The 19589-nt window shown below is 29.8% G+C and overlaps 1 protein-coding gene across 1 annotated transcript; it reads left to right on the top strand.

The window, feature by feature from the left end:
• Window positions 1-12382: 12382 nt before the first annotated feature.
• LOC114759058 (subtilisin-like protease Glyma18g48580) lies at window positions 12383-19215 on the top strand. Its single transcript, XM_028948161.1, has 11 exons — window positions 12383-12472; window positions 12592-12701; window positions 12782-12879; window positions 13047-13211; window positions 13579-13705; window positions 16822-17371; window positions 17542-17636; window positions 17747-18013; window positions 18128-18242; window positions 18343-18556; window positions 18656-19215. Exons 1-11 carry the CDS (start codon window positions 12383-12385, stop codon window positions 19213-19215), a joined length of 2391 nt encoding a protein of 796 aa, XP_028803994.1.
• The last annotated feature ends 374 nt before the right edge of the window (window positions 19216-19589 follow it).

Raw genomic sequence — 19589 nt, 5'->3', positions numbered from 1 at the left:
CCTTAATTAATTTTTCCTCTTCTTTATTACACACTCTCTCATTACAGTTATGATAGAGTCTCTTTAATTCTTTTTTTCTCATTTATTACTGATGCATATTTAGAAACAAAATTATATTTCTAATTACCTATTTATTAGTTTTAATTAATTTTAACTGAATCTTTGTTGTACTAAATCGGGTATTTAATTTGAAGCTTATAATAAAAATTAGAATGAGAAATTTTTATTTCAAAATTATCAGCTAAATTTGAAATCTAAGTTGGCGAGACTTTAATTAGACCAGTACACCACGTTTGAGCATCAAAGCTTGTCATTAATTGTCAAATGTCAAATTTGATAGTTTTAGGAAGAAGAGATAGATGATTTAAGTAAAACCAAGAAGGCATTTATGTTAATGAATGCTTAAAACTCCCCTTTTGAATCACTACCTCATTACCCATAGCCTTCACTTGTACGTTGCAAGCATCTCAGTTAATTAAATTTAAAGAATAAAATGATGCTTTTTTAAGTAATCACTCTCTTTAATCTCAAATATAAGTTATCATTATCAATTTCATCAAAATAAAAAATATATTTAAATATGTACTTTCTTTGTGTATTATATGAATTATGAAGAATAATTTGCATAGCTCTATCAAGTTTTTTTTTTTTTAAAGAAAAACAGATATTTTACTTAAACAGTAAAAGAGTACTTACAAAGAAGTGTAAGCGAAGATAGCCCCACTAACCCTGATTTCAAAAAGGCACTGGAATTCAATTTATGATGACAAATAGAATAATGAAACATTGGAGTCAAAATGGCGTCAACCAACAAAAACCCAGTGAAGTTGGTAAATGACTGGATCCTTTAGTACTAGGTTCCAATCAAACTGTGTTCATAGAATGGGATGGAGAGAGTAAATCTATATAAAAAATTTCTCTCAATATCTTATAAATAGGATAAAAAAATATCTTTTCTTTCTACCTTATAAATAGAACCAGAAGTGTATGTTTTTTCAAACTTTTTTTAATAGAGACAAATGTGAAAAATTTTATTATTTTACAACATATTTTTTTCTTGAAGACCTTATAATAATTATACTTTTATTAAATTAATTTTATTGTGCCTGCACCGGCTATTTTTTATGATCATTAACTAATTCCAGCTACCAATGGTTACATTCAATTCCAACTAGCAAGGACAAAACCACTGCCATTAAAATATTGTGCTGAATTGTCAGTGCCCCTAAATGCATGCATTTTTTATTGCATTAGTTTTGTTGAAAGAATTGTAACGAGCTCTCAAAAAAATTATAAGTAAATCTGAATAATAAGTAAGTAATTACTCCCTCCGTTCCTTATTATAAGAGACAAATAACCGAATTACGTTGATCAAAAAAGCAGTTAAAATTAGTTAAGAACAATCAATGTGTAAAAAATATAATTTTTTTCCCCAAAAATACCCTCATTAATAAGGAGAGAGAACAATTAAATTATTAAAAGAAAGAGAAGTGGGAAGAAGAGAGAGTGTGAGTTGGAGACAATAAATATCGGTAAAATAGGAAATCAACACAAAAAAGTAGAGACCACTTTTAAGTGTCTCTTATATATAGGAACATGCCATAAACATCAAATGTCTCTTATAATAAGGAACGGAGGGAGTATTATTTATTATATTAGAACTTGTTATTATAGGTTACTCTATTATCACTATAATTTTTAATAATGATGTTTTTTATTTGGAGTTTTATAGTAATTCTTTTGATCACGATAAAATTCAAAGTACCAAACTCAAAGATGGGAGAAACTAAAATCTTTTGATCATTTTTTTTCATTTTATATTCAAGATTAAAGCTGCATTGAATTACTCAAATTGTTTTAACACTTCTTGTATCTTCCACTCATATTAATATCTTTACATATGAGAAGAATTTGATTAATGATCTCCATACGAAGAATTTGATTAACGGTCTCCGTACATTATGATTTTACTTGCATCTTAAAAAAAGATATCAACTTGGTGCTTCAATCTTTCCTCAGTCGTTATTTCTATAAAAGTGATATTTTATTAATCATTGGTGTTTTGTGTTATATTACGCATAACTTTATTCTATATAATTTATATTGAAGAAAAAAGTACCTCTAAAAAGTTGAAAATAATACTCATTCGATTCTAAATATAATACCTTTATACTAGTGTATATAAGGCATTATATTTACAACCGGAAGAGTAGTACACACTTGTTTATATTATTTGTCGCTTGTCTAGAGAGATTTTGGTTCTTTTTATTTATCATTTGCATTATTTTTAATGCTTCATTTTCAATTTTATCCTTACTAATTATAGTGAAGATGAAGAGAGAGAAAATATAACAATATTTGATGCTCTTCTTGATAAAGATAGAAGTGTAAGATTTCATCTATTCAATACTCTCCTTGATATATGAAAAAATTTTACAAGTAAGAAATACTCCCTTTGATTTAAATAGAAGATACACTTTATCCATGTACATTTATTTAAAAAATTAATTAAAATCAGTTTAAAATAATAAATATGTAAGAATTTTTTTAAAATATACCCTTATTAATGAAGAGAATAAGTAAAAAAAATAATAAATAAATCAAAGTGGAAATGAAATATATGGGGGGCAAAATTGAAAAAATTCATTAGATGTTTAGACAAAAGTAAATAGTTACTTTATAATAAAATAAAACCCTTTTAACAAAATTTATTTTACACTCCTCTGGTCTTATTTATAGAGTAAAAAGAAGATATTTTTTTATCCTATTTATAGGGTACTGAGAAAATTTTTTTTATGAATGTATAATTTTACTTTTCATTTATTATTATGTTGATTTTATTTAAATGATGTATAATGTATATTAAATAGAGATAAAGTTAAAAATTTGTTGAATTTTAAATAAGAGTTAATGACATTTAAGATTTTTTTTTTAATCCATATAAAATATGTTAAAAATAATTAATAAATAACACCAGAGGAGCATCTTAAACGGGTCAGAGTAATAAGGACATGAGCGGGACATCTCTATATTTTTAGAGCTGGAGCAGAGAAGTTTTCTTTTGGGCCTTTTTGATACAGACATAAACCCTTAAACTCATTTCAACCACTCCTGGTACATCATTAAGGCGACCCTGGAGCGCTGAAGGGCATTTTTATTAAAATATTATAAATAGTAAAAATATTTACCCAAGAATTATATATCGAGATGCTGTATTTTGATGAATTCATTAACGTTTAAAGTTCTACTGTAGCATTTTTATTTTTTCTAAATAAAAAGGAGAACTCATTCACATTTTGATGAAGTTCCATTATGACTTTTTTTTTTAAATAAAAAGGATTAAATACTCCACTTATTAGTTTCTGCTACCCTTTCTTTCTGAAGTTTAGAGAAGATTATAATTAATATCTCATCTCCAATCCTTTTATATATTTATATATACTCCTTCCCTCTTTCTTTATTCTAGATCTCCTTGTAAATAGTAAAAATATGAGTAAATTTTGCAGAGAAATTACATTTTATCTTAATACTTAAATTTAAAGAAAATAGATAAATTAAATTCATAAAAAATATTTATAGATCTTCACTAATATATTCAAATCTATACATATTTAGTTACAAAATATACACTTATTAATTTTCATCTTTATCATAATTACTTAACAATATTTAAATAAGGGTATTATTGAGGAACAAACTTAATGGGAAAATCCTAATTAAATCTATTTGAAATACTAAAATCCCAATAAGTAGTGATATATATAATAGATATTTATCTATATATAATTATTCTATAATTAGATATGTGTAGATTTAGATATATTAAGAAAGATCTATCAATTTTTTTTATGAATTTTTTTATTTATTTTTAAATTTAAGTATTAAGATAAAAAGTAATTTTTCTACAAAATCTAGTCATGTTTTGTCTACTTAGAAGGGGAACTAGAATAAAGGAAGAGGGGAGGAGCAGATATAAAGGGATGGGAAACGGGTTATTAATTATAACTTTCTCCAAACAAAAGGGGCGGCAAAAACTGATAAGATGGGATATTTAGTTGTAACTTTCTCAGCACCAAAAGAAAAAAAAAACAGATGAACTCGTTCATAGTGTGAACCAACGAGTTCTTCCTTTTATTTTAAAAAAGATAAAAATGTCAGATTGGAACTTTATTAGAGGGTGAATAAGTTTAACAAAATGCAGCATCTCAATAAATAATCCGCATAATGTAATATTTGGGTAAATATGTTTACTCTTTATAGTATTTTAATAAAAGTGCCGCACAGAACTTATTCCAACAACTCTCTCTAAAAAGATGAAAACGAAGGATCATGTTTTGAAGTCTCTGTCCTATTATATTCTCACATGTCTCAAATTTATTGAATAAGGGTATCCAGCTTTATTTTTTTAAATTTTTTTCAGCAAAATTATGTTAAGAAAAAATCTTAAAAAATACCTTATTTTAATGCATGTAAAATCAAAAATAAAAATAATTTCTTAATTATCAATTTTAAAACCCCTCACATCTTATTTATAAGTTTCAAATTTAGAAAAGAGTATGGTGGATCATCTTATGAATTTCATTACGTTTGTCCCAATGTTTATTTTTTTTAATTTCAGCCTTAATTATTTTTTTTCTTTTTTTTAATTACACACTCTCTTATTACAGTTATCCTATAGTCTCTTTCATTTTTTTCTTATTTATTATTAAGACATATTTTGGAAACAAAACTATATTTCTAATTACCTATTTATCACTTTTAATTAATTTTAACTGAATTTTTTGTTATACTAAATCAGTTATTCAATTTGAAACTTATAATAAAAATTAAAATGAGTAATATTTATCTCAAAATTATCAGCTAGGTTTGAAATCTAAGTTGGCGAGACTTCATTTAGACCAGTACATCACGTTAGGATGAGCATCAAAGCTTGTCTTGTCATTGATCGTGACATGTCAAATTTGATATTTTTGGGAAGAAGAGATAGATGATTTGAGTACAACCAAGAATGGATTTATGCTAACAAATGCTTGTGGCCCCCTTTTGAATCACTATCCCATTATCCATAGCCTTCGCTTGTACGTTGCAAGCATCTCAATTAATTAAATTTAAAGAATAAAATGATGCTTTTTTAAGTAATCACTCTCTTTAATCCCAAATATAAGTTATCATTCTCAATCTCACAAAAATAAAAAAATATTTAAATACCCACTTTATTTATTAATTAAATATGAACTTTCTTCATGTATTATGTGAACTATGAAGAATGATTTGCATAGCTCTATGAAGTTTTTTTTTTTTTGAAAAAAGATATTTTACTTAAATAATAAAATAGTACTTACAAGCAAATTTAAATGAACATAGCCCACTTCAACCCAAAAAATTAAAGAAGAAAGGCCCACTCTCCCTGATTTCAAGAACGTGTTGGTATTCAATTTTATGATGACAGATAGAATAATAAAACAGTGGAATCAACATCACTTGAATCACTAACAGAAATTGAGTTTAACAAAAAGACTAATCTCTCACAACGTAACAAACTAAGGTTTGAATTCCTGTTGAGAGAGGTACCAACATTTAGTACCCAACAGTATCTTGAATAGGATTGCCTCTAATAAGAGGATACCAATACTTTAGCAAAAAAAAAAAATCACTTGAACCAGGAAAAACAACTAATGAAGTTGGTAGATTACTGGATCCCTTATGATGTCCTAAGTTCAAATCAAGTTGTTTGCATAGAAAAAGTTTTGTTAGAATAGGCAAAACTCACTTTGATAATCTCTGCGCTTCTGAAAAATTACTCTAATAAGTGTCGCTTTCTAGGAGCCACGTTTGCCAAGGGAAAAAACACAACCATGTGAGGACTAAATTTTTTTTTTTTTGGACCAAGAGAGGACTAAATTTATAACATATGTTTTTTCAAACCTGTTTTAATAGAGACAAATGTAAAAAAATTTCATTAGTTTACAACATATTTTTTTTCTTAAAGACCTTATAATAATTATCCTCTGATTAAATTAATTATGTTGTGTTAGCACCATCTATTTTCATGATCATTAACTTATTCCAACCACCAATGGTTTCATTCAATTCCTACTAGCAAGGACAAAACCACTGCCATTAAACTATTGCGCTGAATTGTAAGTACCCCTAAATGCATGCATCTGTTGCGTTAATTTTATTCAAAGAATTAGTGCTGAATTGTAGGTACCCCTAAATGCATGCATCTGTTGCATTAATTTTATTCAAAGAATTAGTGCTGAATTGTAAGTATCCCTAAATGCATGCATCTATTGCATTAATTTTATTCAAAGAATTAGAATGAGGTCCCAAAAAAAAAAATTGAGTGAGTCTCAATATCAATTAAGTAGTTATCATTTATTATCTTATAACTTATTATTACATATTGTTCTGTTATCACTATAATTTTTTAGTAATTATGTTTTTTACTTAGAATTTTATAGGAATTATTTTGATCATGATAAAATTCAAAGTACCAAACTTAAAGATGGGAGAAACTAAAATCTTTTGATCCTTTTTTTTTTTCATTTTATCTTTGAGATTAAGGCTGCATTTTAACACTTCTTGCCTCTTCCACTCATGTCAATATCATCACATATGAGAAGAATTTGATCACTGATCTCCACACGAAGAATTTGATTGATGATCTCCGTACATATATTATGATTTTAAATGCATCTTACAAAAAGATATCAAGTTGCTGCCTGAATCTTTCCTCAGTCATTATTTCTATAAAAGTGATGTTTTATTAATCTTTCGTGTTTTGTATTATATTACTCCAATTTTAATTGTATAGCCTCATTTTATATAATTGATATCTAAAAAAAATAAGAAAGAGATTTTGATTCTTTTTATTTATCATTTGCATGATTTTAAAGCTTCATTTCTAATTCTCCTCTTATTAATTATAGTAAAGGTGAAGAAAGAGAAAATATCCTGGTATTTAATGCTCTCTAAGGATAGAAGTGTAATATTTCATATATTTAATGTCCTCCTTGATATATGAAAAACTCTTGCAAATAAGAAATACTCCCTCCAGTTAAAAATATACAATAAACTTTATCTATATATGATTATCAAAAAAATTAATTAAAATCAGTTTAAAATAATAAATATGTAAGTTCTGTATTTTTTAAAAATATACCCTTATTAATGAAACAAATAATTAAATGATACAATAAATAAATCAAAGGTAAAAGAAAATATATATAAGGTAAAATTAGAAAAAACTCACAAAAGTAAATATTATCTTATAACTAAAAACCAAACCCTTGCAACAAAATTTATCTTATATTTTGGGTACAGATCCTCTCATCGTTTTTATGTTTCTTAGTATCTCTGAGGATCCTACGATCCTATCTATCCAAATGATCCAAAGGCTCACAAGGCACCATCCTCAACCATTGGCCTCTCTCTCTCTCTCTCTCGACTTCAAGTCCCAACAGCCGGTTAGCATCCATTTTTGGGGCCAGAAGGCAGGCGAATCGAAGTAAGAAAGTGAGGCCAAGACGGAGGCAGCCGAAGTAGAAGACGTATTTCGAGAGTCTGTAAAGCAAGAAGGGTGACTATTTTGGGAGCAAGTGTTCGCCCATGTGCCAAATGGACGACTACTTTCAAGGCATATTGAGAGTATTTGGATACCATAAAAAATACTTTTTAAAAATAAATTGAGATAAACTTCTTAACATATTTATTTTGTATACCGTAAAAGTATTTTTAAAATTATGGTTTTGATTCCATTCAGATGCCTCATTATTGGGTTAGACACTTTGATGGTGCTATGTGAAACCTTCACTCACCGAGCGGAGCATGAGCTTTGCAGAAATAAACCGTCTCTCGCCACATTTTGCTCAATAACTAGCCTATGTCAAGAGCGTAACGTATGAGTTGGGAGCTGAAGTTTCAGGTCCCAAGCAGCTCTGAATCCAAAAATAAACGGAGTTGTTCCATCCCACAGGCGTTTGGCAAGCATAAAAGATATTTTTTAAAAACTATTTTTTACAAATTAAGATAAAGTTCTCAACATATTTATTTTACATGTCATAAAAACACTTTTAAAATTATAATTTTGATTTCATCGAAATACTCTTGTGACCATTCTCATAGTCAAAATGGGTTAAGGGCCGAATATGATTTAGAATATGATAATTTTCATTTTTTTTTAGTCATTTTGGAAAAACTACTATAAATAACAGTTTGGTAAACCATTAAAGTCATTTCAGCTACGCCGTGGGTCCTTTCCGTTCCCACATCCAATGATGAAGCCACTGTTATTGAATTATTGTACTAAATTGTCAGTGTCCTTTAATCCTAGACTCCTTTTCATCCCGGAGCACGGAAGATATTCCATCAAGTCTCTCTGAAAAGTTGGAGACCGTGTTTCATGTTTTGATGACTCTCTGCCATTATATTCTCACGTCTCAAATTTATTGAATGAGCACCTCCAGCTTTTTTTTTTTTTTTAAAATTATTCAGCAAAATTGTTTTAATTCGTATAAAATCAAAAATAAAAATAATTTATTAATTAGTTTTGTAAATAATTATCTCATCTTATTTATAAGTTTCAAATTTAGAAAAGAGTATTATCTGTCATCTTATAAATTTCAATTTATGTTTGTCTCATCAATTTTTTTTAAAAGTTTATGCCTAGTTATTTTTTTCCTCTTTTTTTATTACACACTCTCTCATTACAGTTATCCTACAGTCTCTTTTATTTTCTTCTTATTCATTATTAATTCATATTAGAACAAAACTATATTTCTAATTACCTATTTATTACTTTTAATTAATTTTAACTGAATTTTTTGTTATAATAAATCGGTTATTTAATTTAAAACTTATGACTTTTTATTTCAAAATTATTAGCTAGATTTGAAATCTAAACCGGGGAGACTTTGTTTAGACCAGTACACCACGTTAAGATGAGCATCAAAGCTTGTCATTGATCGTCACATGTCAAATTTGATATTTTTGGGTAGAAGAGATAGATGATTTGAGTAAAACCAAGAATGAATTTGTGCTAATGAATGCTTGAAGGCCCCCCTTTGAATCACTAAGTTGTGGGTTAGCTCATGACGGGTTAGGGTTAAACGATATGGGTTGAAAAGACTTGTGTAATGACAGGTTGGCTAAACGCGCCGTGGTGGGTTGAGGAATTCGCTCGCCACCCCGTCAACTATTATTTTCTTTTTATTAATTTTTTTATTTTAAAATATTTTTTCTCATACAATATAAAGACAATAAAATCAAATTTTTACTTTTCTTTTATTGATTGAAAACATCAAATAAATGATATTGGTATTTTTTAAACTTTTTTTGGATAGGATATAAAATATAATAATTAATAAAATTTAAAAATACCAAAAAAATAAATTCTGGCTAGCACGTGACAGGTTGTGGGTTATGTGGAGCGAGTTAAAAAATTTTGTTTGCTGTCGTGTTGGACCCGCTGGTCCAACTCATTTTACCAGCTCTGCCATAACCTTCGCTTGTACGTTGCAAGCATCTCATTAATTAAATTTAAAGAATAAAATGATGCTTTTTTAAGTAATTACTCTCTTTAATCTCAAATACAAGTTATCATTCTCAATTTCACCAAAATAAAAAAAAATTTAAATACCCACTTCATTTGTTAATTAAATACGTACTTTCTTCATGTATTATATGAATCATGAAGACTAATTTGCATAGCTCTATGAAGTTTTCTTTTTAAAAAAATTTACTTAAATAATATAATAGTACCTGCAAACACATTTAAACGACGATAGCCCACTTCAATCCAAAAGGAAAAAAAGATCGGCCCACTAATCCTGATTTCCAGAGCACATTGGAATTCAATTTTTGATGACAAATAAAATAGGGAAACATTACTAACAAGTGTTAGTCTAAGTAGAAGAGACCTGGACACTTTAAATATCATGTCCTGGGTTCAATCATTAGGATAGTGTGTATGGAAAAAAATAATGTTAGGAGGGGTCATCGTTACGATATTTGATAATATCTTAAGAGATTAGTCTTTTACCATTCGAGTGAGAGGATACTCTGAGCAAAAAAAAAAAAAAAAGGAATAAGGAAACATTGGAAACCAATAAAATCTCAATGCAATGGTAGATGACTAGATCCTTATGATGTCTTGGGTTCGAATCAAGCTGTTGCCTGAAAAAAGCTTCATTAGAAAAGGTAAAATCCACTTCAGTGATCTCTAGGTCTCAGGAGGATTAGTCTAATAAGTGTTGCTTTCTAGGAACTATGTGAGTTTGGAAAAGGGGAAAAAAAGACAACCACGTGAGGATTAATTTACAACATATGTTTTATCAAGCCTTTTTTTTATATGGAAATATGTGAAAAATTTTGATTAATTTAATTTTTTTTAATTCGTAAGAATGAGATACGGATGACTTTTACGTAAGAACAAACTTTAATAATTCTTTTATCCATTCTATTTTCACTAAAAAAATGTGATTAGCTATGAAATTTAGTGATGAAATTTGTTTTGTTGCCAATTCTTCTATCACTAATTAGATTAGTGATTAGCCACAGATTAGCAATGAAATTTTTTCATCACTAATTACTGATAAAAAATTTTTGTTACTAATTCGTTGCTAATTAGTGACATAAAATTTCCATCACAAGTTCTGTTACTAATCTAATTTTTGAAAAAAAATCGGCGATGACCTTGCAGCCACCTCCACTTATTGCTACCACCACATCTCTGCTACCACATGTCGTCATCTCACATGCCACTTTGTGGTGTCACATGTCACCACCATATAATTCTTTCTCAAAATAACTTCTCTATGACTTGAATATGAGACCTCGTTTGTACACACGCTCAGCTTTACCAGTTCAAAATTAAACATATATATAATATTCTTTCACACAAAAAATTATATATTATTAAAAACTAAAAATAAACTATATAATAATTTTAATCATAACTATTTTAATGAAAAATAATTTTTAAATATTTTTTTATTATTTATTTTTTAAAGCTTTATTTTTTTAAACAATATTTTTAATATAATTTTAATTTCCAATGACACTAATTTTCAATTTTAAATCGTAAATAATTTTATTCATAAATATATTTTTTAATTTAATTTTTAATTAACATTGATAAGATATATAATTTAGTTATATATCTATTATATTATATTACATATATATATTATTTTATATTATCTCTATGTGTTTTATATATTTGATTAAAACTATTTATATTTATTACAAAAATTTTGTTATTCAAAAAATAGCTATTATAATAAAATCTAATAAATTATTTTATATAAAAAATTAAATGGTTTGAATAGATTATGATAAACAACATTCTCCTACTTATATATGTATCGTATATATTTTATTTTCTTAAAATCCTTTGTATATACTACTCCTTCGGTCCTAAATGTAAGACCCTTATACTAGTATGTATAAGGGTCTTACATTTAGGACCGGAGGAGTATTTGTTTTTGCATTGAAGACAAAATCAATCTATATTATGATTAAATTTTATTGTTTAACGATTGAAATTCAAAATTCACTTCAATATTAGTTTGATTTATAATCATAAATTGAGGTGCTCATATAAATTCATTTTTTGATTTTGAATTTTTATCATATTTACATTTTTAATATATTGTACATATGATAAAATCATTTCTTTCTTATATCAGTTTGTATTAGAAAGTTATTAATATTCTTATTATATTTTTTCAATTATTATTAATGAACTATAAAAAAATTTGTCAAGGAATTGTCTTCGTATTCTCAGTATATATATATATATCTAATGATGACATGATGATACTTTTATTAACACCAATTTCGTAGTTAATTTCATTCTGTCACAATTTCGTTGCTATATTAGCTAGGGAAATTTTTGAGGAAAAAAATTTCATCGCTAAATATTCATTGACGGATTAGTAACAGATAGAAATTCTGTCACTAAAAATTTCGTCAAAAACTAGTGATAGAATAATTTTTCATCACTAATTCTGTTGGTAGTAAGCTGTTTTTTTTTTTTGGTAGTGTTTTCATAAGCATCCATATTTCTTCATGTTGTCAAAAAACAAGTTGCATGGACATATAAAATTTGATACATGAGTCAGCATGTTTATGACTTAAAAAAACGACGTTGCATGTTATAAATTTTAAAACATGCCGTGGAGAAATTGTTTATAGAATTTCGACCCATCACCTCTAAATTACATGGAAGCAACACCGTTGTTCGTATGGCAATAATATAATCTAGGGTTTCACTGGGATATAATAAGTTGTGGGATTTATAAAGCTAGGAGGAAGAAGAAGAAGAAGCGGACTCGCCATTCTGCAGTACGTAGGCTCATCACTGTGATTCTCACCAACAATGTTTCAGCTTCTTCTCTCATCCTTTCTGCTTTGCTCCTCCTTCATTATAGAGCTTCAGCTGCAACCTGCGTATGCCATTAATAAAAAGGCAAGTCTTTGTGTGTGTGTTTCAATCTTAGTTCTTAATGAATGTTCTTTGATAATTTTCTTCGTCGTTTGGTTATTGTCAAAACCACCTTCATTAATTTCATCACCCATCACTTGCAGTCCTACATTGTATACCTGGGATCACATTCTCATGGCCCCCGACCTTCTTCTGTTGATATGGACTCTGCTACGAACTCTCATCATGATTTGCTCGCTTCTGTTCTGGGAAGGTACTGTCTGTTCAATTCAATCTCAACATTGTCTTCATGATTAATGTTGATATATATATATATATATTTGTGTTTGGCAGCCATGAGAAGGCCAGAGAAGCTATGTTTTACTCTTACAACAAACACATCAATGGCTTTGCTGCATTACTCGAAGACGAAGAGGCACAAGAGCTCAAAAGTAAGATTTTTCTTTTTTTTGAACTTCATATGAATCGTCATCCTCATCATCTTTTACAGACGGAGTGGTTCAGATCTGTTTTTATTATGAAAGCAGATCTGGAACATCTGGATTGAGTTGTGGGAGATGATAAAGAAATTACGGTTGGGAATATAATATATGTGCAGGAAATCCAAGAGTGGTGTCAGTGTTCTTGAGCCAATCGCATAAGCTGCACACAACCAGGTCATGGGACTTTCTTGAGCAAGAGAGGAATGGAGGAGTTAGATTGGACTCTGCCTGGGTGAAGGGCAATTTTGGTCACAATGTCATCATTGGCAGCATTGATACTGGTAATATAATTCCTTCCAATTAATTATATATTTCATTTATCTCTGTTTTCACCTGTTTTTTCTTATCTTTTTTTCCCACTCATTTGGTCTCTTCCACTCATAATCTTCATTTTTTTCCCAGCTCACTCATCATCTTTATAAATAAGGGTATATCTGGAAAGAAAAAGTTACATATCTTACACGATTATTACATTTAATTGGTTTTAACCAAGATTTTGACTTATGTAAGTTACTGCTTATATATGGCATGATGTGAAGTATTAATTAATTTTTTTAAAATATTTTTTATTGTAATTTATTAGAAGAAGACCCGAACAGAAGTAATTTTCAGATGAAGTTAACAAATCAGCAACATTTTCTTGGACAGGGGTCTGGCCAGAATCCAGAAGCTTCCGAGACGATGGATACGAGCCCATACCAAGCAAGTGGCGTGGCCGATCACAATGTGAGCTGTTCAGTTTGGGCGGCGATTCCAACAAAACTCTTTGCAACAGGTTCCATTTTGATCACTATTCAATTTGGGGAAAGCTAATTCCCTACTCAGCTCCGTTAAGTTTGCTCCATCCTCTCAGTAATAGGGCGTTTGGATTACCAAATAAATACTTTTAAAAAATATTTTTTCATAAATTTAGATAAAAATTTTTAATATTTATTTTATATACCATAAAAATATTTTTAAAATCATGATTTTGTTTTTACCGAAATTTCAATGCTAAATGCTGTAAAATAAAAGCTAACAGTGTTAAAAGGAAATTGGGCAGCACTGATGAGTTGGCAGACAGTTAGGCATATTTTTATAAGTAAGTCTGACTAAGCAAAATAAATAAATAAATAAATAAAATTACATCAGATATGAAGTGAAATTGGGTGTCGGGTTAGGGGCGGAAAAAAGGAAATTGGGCATCGGAACCGGAGATGAGGAGGCTCATCCCCTTTGCTTTGGTGGTTGTTCTCCCTGAAGACGAGCCTCCTTTTGTGCAGTTTTGTCCCAAACCAATTCATATCAACCGAAAAAACCAGAACTATAAACTTCGTAATCACATTTCTATGCCAAGATATGAGTTCATCATTGTTAACACTCTCCTTTGAGCTATCATCTCCACCGTCTTCTTTATAGTTGCGGTGCACCAACCTATCCCCTCTCCTTCTCTTGCTGCGACTCGATTGATCTCTGTCATGTTCCTTTCTATCTCGGCCCCTTTCACGACATCATATCATAGCGGCGAGAAACAAACACTAACCTTCGTTCAGAACACTGGTTGTCTTGATCTTCCATGGCGATCTTCCCTTCTTCTCCTTTCACTGCGTAACCCAACCCTAAGCCCCAAAATCCCAATGACCCGATGGACCACCCGATGAGACTAAACCCGGCAACTAATTCTATCCAGAGTAAAATACATTGAAAACTTATAGGGACGTTTCTTAAAATCAAAATATATATTGCACAAATTTTTTTTTAGTTTTGAGATTTAACTCGCATCAACCAATCTGTTAGTTGATCAATCATAGGATTGACCTATTATTTTGATCAAATTGTTCCTTCTTAATACAAATATTACTTAATAATTATCACATATCATTATTAAAATATTTTAATATTTTTTTTATATTGTTGAATTGATTACCATATCATAAATTTTATTAATTTTATAAATACAAATTTTTATTTTACAATAAATCTTGTCTATTTATTTAAACTTACTTGTGATATAATTTTTTCAATATATATTAGTAAAAATGTTTTGTAATTGTGTATATGTATTTTCAATAAAATTATAAAGTTAAGTCTTAATTTATTAAATTTAGTAAAAATATTAAATAGATTATTAATAAATATTAATATTAAAAGATAAACTACATATTTAATGTAATGAGTGGTAAAGCAGGAAATAAGGTTTATTCTAATATTTTTTTAATTAAAAAATTGTATATAAAGAATTTTTTTAGAATATTCCTTAATGGTAGCAATGGTTTGGATTAAAATACATGTTTTCAAAATAGAGAGGAGATTTGTATAATTAAGATAAAATAGAAGGATAATCAAAGTATTTTACTCTTCCATTTAACATTAAAGATGGTTTCCAGTCGTGGCTTTACTCGTTAGATCCGCTTGTAAATATGCTTAGCTCTCTAACCAATTTTTAACTCCGTTAAGCCCTTTTAAATTGAAGGATTAACGGAACTAAGGGAAAAAAAAAATTAAAAGATTCGATAAAAAAGAAAAAAATGTGCAGGGACCTAATTTAAAACTTTAGAAAATTATTGTAAGGACTGGAAAATTAGTGTTCTTTTTAATTTGAGTTCTGTTTTAAATTGTTCCCCAATGTCATTTCCAAAAATATGCTCCCCTCTTTCCTTTTTCTACCTGGAGTTTTAAAAAAAAAGGTTAAATTAATTAAAAACAATAAATATGTAAAAATTAAATTTTTTTATATTAAAGATGCCGCTTTTAATAAGAAATAAATAAGAAAGAAGAATCCTGATAATAAAATAAAAGATGAAAAATGTGAGATAAAACAGAAAATTATTAAGAAACAAAATTATCAAAAATACATTTAATGTTTATACTCCAAATAAAATTTTACAAGAATGATCACATCAATCAATTCAAATTTAAAAACCATGCAAAAAGGACAAAAGAGGGTAAAAAGAAACGGGCAATTTGTCAACGGCTAGTCAATTGCCATGTCTCATCATCGATCAAATATTGATTTATACTATTTCATCTTTAATTATACAAAAATAGTATGTACCAGCTCTAATTGTTTTTAATGTGTTTTGATAAAAATATTGTACGTGAGATTCAAATTAGGGTCAACTCAATTAAATTTATTTCACTTGACTCAACAACTGGTTATTATTTTGATCTTGTGCAATTCTTGAACCATCTTGTTAGTTTTGGTATAAGTTTCATTAAATCTTTATCTCCTTCACTTATTTTCTTTTTAAGTTTTTGTCCTTTTTTAGAAACTACTATTTCCGGTTCTAATTATAAGAGCTAGTTGACTAATTTGAGAGGATTAAGAAAATAAGTTAAGTTGATTATTTGTAATGAATATTTGTTGTTTTTTCTAAAATATATTTGCTAATCAAATGTATTGGTTAAAATTATCATTATTAGAAGGAATTTTTTGAAAAAAAATTTATAAATATAAGAGATAAAGTGGATTGGATCTTATATTTAGGACCAAAATAAAAGTCAAACAAGATCTTATATAAGGACCGGAGGTAGTATATTGCAATGACTTTTGTTATTTTAATAGCATTTGATCTTTTAGTTAAAAAAACCAACTCGTTATTATTTTTGTTATTGTTATATACTTTAATTTAAGTACACATGTCATATGGTATGCCAATCATATTAAAATTAAGATTTCTATTGTTTTTATTTAAATTATATTAATTTTCCTTCATTTTTACAGAAATTATTTTAAAAATTTAAAAATTCCTCCTAAACAGAAAAATCATTTTACTATTGTTCAATTTAATTTTTCCGTTATTAAAATAGTACCCATTAAATTTTTTAGCATAATACATATATATTCCAAAATATAACTACAATAAAATCTATATACATATCCATGCTCACGCGTTGCGAACCATGAAACAGGAAGATTATTGGAGCACGAACCTTCTCTCAAGGCTACCAAGCAAAACACGGACCCTTTAGCCCGTCAACTCAGATCAGTGCCCGTGACACCGCTGGCCACGGAACCCATACTCTGTCAACAGCCGGCGGCGACTTTGTGAGAGATGTGAGCGTTCTCCGAAATGGCAACGGCACGGCGAAAGGAGGATCTCCAAAAGCTCGTCTTGCAGTGTACAAAGTATGTTGGGGTCTTAACGATTCTGAGGAGTGCACTGATGAAGACTTGATCAAAGCTTTCGATGAAGCAATTCATGATGGTGTTGATGTGCTCTCTGTTTCGATCGGCCGGAGCACCGTCCCAGAGGTCAACGACATGTTGACCAATGGGATCTCCATTGGGTCCTTCCATGCAGTTTCAAGAGGTGTTTTAGTTGTTGCTTCTGCTGGTAATGATGGACCTGAGCTTCAGACTGTGTCCAATGCGGCACCTTGGATCTTCACTGTTTCTTCTGGCTCCATTGACAGAGACTTCAGTAATAATATTACTCTCAGTAATGGCCAACTCATGCAGGTATTCGCCTATAACATCAATATCAATAAAAGCATATATGTGATCTATCAGAAGTTTCACTATAATAAGCTATTAATAGTTCAGCTCGTTTCTCAACAAGACAGCAATATCAATAACGTCATACTATAATTTCTCCTTGATTTGTTTCTAATAAATTGGACAATCATCAGGGGACCAGTCTTGCCACAAACTCAACAACTCGACAGTTGGTTCCTCTGCTAATTGCGGGTAATGCCAGGCTTCCTAATGCCACATTTGATGATGCGTAAGAACAACATTCCTCATTCTTGATTAGATTTTTTGAGGGTGTTAAACTATCAGATGTTTATGTGTTAGTATGAGTACAAAGTACAAAGATTTTGGCTCCTATTGCAGTGATCATTGCAAACCTGGAACACTTGATCCGAACAAAGTAAGAGGCAGTATACTAGTGTGCCGAAGAGGAAGAAGCCTAAGGCCTGTGGACAAGGGACAAGAAGCAAAGCGTGCAGGTGCTCTGCAAATGATTTTGCAAAATGATGGGCAATTGAATACAGCCACAGCTGATGCTCAAGTCATAGATTCATCCAATGTTCCAGCATATCACCATCCAACAAAGTCTAACAATACATCCCAGCAGGAAAAAAATCCTTTTGATGTCCAGTAACTATTATAAATCTTTCTCTTGTACAAGTCCTTCTGAAATTGTTCTGATTTTTTTTTCTTTGTTTTTTTTTTTTTTGGGATAACGAGGCTATATTTATACGTACATTGTAGGAACCTTGCTGCGTTCTTGAATAACGCAAAAACATTTATCCCAATAAAGCCGGCTCCAAAAGTTTCTGCATTCTCATCCAGGGGACCCAACTTGATTCTGCCGTCAATCCTCAAGGTTATCCATTCTCAAACCATCTAATTTTCCCTAAATCAACTACATGGTTCTTGAGTTTCTGTGATTCCTAACAATTTTTTTTTTTTTTTTTAAATTTTAGCCTGATGTAACTGCACCAGGTCAGGATATAATTGCTGCTTATTCATCAGGGGCAAGTCCCACCAACCTAGATTTAGATGTAGGTAGCTTTGACTATAACATTCTATCAGGAACCTCCATGGCATGTCCTCATGTTGCCGGCATCGCTGGTCTTCTCAAAAATCTTCATCCCGAGTGGAGTCCAGCAGCTATCAAATCTGCAATTATGACTACTGGTATGACAGACATGAAAAAGCCTAATTGTCATGAGTTTATAGTTCTCTTCTTCAGTTTGCTTGCTAACTAGAGCCTTTCTAATATCTATGCCCGTCCAGCAACCACTCGGGATAACATCAACGGGCCAATTCTAGATGAAAATGATGATGAAGTAGCAACTCCATTTCATTATGGTTCAGGACACATTAAACCTAACCTTGCAATGGATCCTGGACTTGTTTATGATCTAGAGGCTTCTGATTACTTGAACTTGTTATGTGCTTCAGCTTACGAGGAAAGAATAATTAAATCCATTAATGATAACAAGCCATACAAATGTCCGAATTCTTACAGGCTAGAAGATTTCAACTACCCTTCCATCACATTGCCTTTTCTAGGTGTGAAACCTATAAATGTTACTCGTATAGTAACAAATGTTGGTCCTCCAACCACGTACAATGTAAATGTCGAAGCCCCAGCAGGAGTTGAAGTTGTTGTTCTTCCAACAACTTTGACATTTCAGGGGACTAGCCAAAAGAAGAGCTATCAGGTTATTTTTCAAGCAACAAGTTCAGCCAAAACTTCAGAGCCTTCATTCGGAGAGTTGACATGGACTGATGGCAAGTACAAAGTGAGAAGTCCTATAGTAATCTCTCAACACCAGAAAATGGCTATGTAGATTTCAATGTTACGTAGATTTCAATCTTACCAATCCATTGTGTTGTATGTTAATCAGATGGTGCAAGGCAGTGTTAGAATAAAATAAGTGATTGTTCTGCCCTCTAAGTCATCCCAAGCAACTTCAACTTCTGATTTACTGCTATGGTTTCTGCTTTCTTCCATTTGGATCCTATTGGTTTTCCATTTTGCCCCACTTTTTAATCATGTTTAGGTCTTTCATCTGCAGAAAAACGGTAGTGTCTCATTTATTTTGAAGTACTTGAAGCTCATATTAGCCAATTTAAAAGGCAAGCTTGGAAATAATGTTATTGAGAAATAGATCATGTTGTAAATAATGTGTGTGGGTGTGTAAAAAGAAGAGCCCTATATTGC

The sequence above is a fragment of the Neltuma alba genome, unplaced genomic scaffold (assembly GCF_004799145.2).
Source record: "Neltuma alba isolate B1F8T4 unplaced genomic scaffold, ASM479914v2 tig00010785_pilon, whole genome shotgun sequence".
NCBI lineage: Eukaryota > Viridiplantae > Streptophyta > Magnoliopsida > Fabales > Fabaceae > Neltuma > Neltuma alba.
The sequence above is the reverse complement of the archived record's forward strand: the minus strand, read 5'-3'. Positions and strand labels throughout refer to the sequence as shown.

Coding starts and splice junctions, on each gene's coding strand:
- LOC114759058 (XM_028948161.1), top strand. CDS start 12,383: ATGTTTCAGCTTCTTCTCTCATCCTTTCTGCTTTGCTCCTCCTTCATT. Junction 12,702..12,781: donor CTCGCTTCTGTTCTGGGAAG/GTACTGTCTGTT, acceptor TGTGTTTGGCAG/CCATGAGAAGGCCAGAGAAG. Junction 13,706..16,821: donor AACAAAACTCTTTGCAACAG/GTTCCATTTTGA, acceptor ACCATGAAACAG/GAAGATTATTGGAGCACGAA.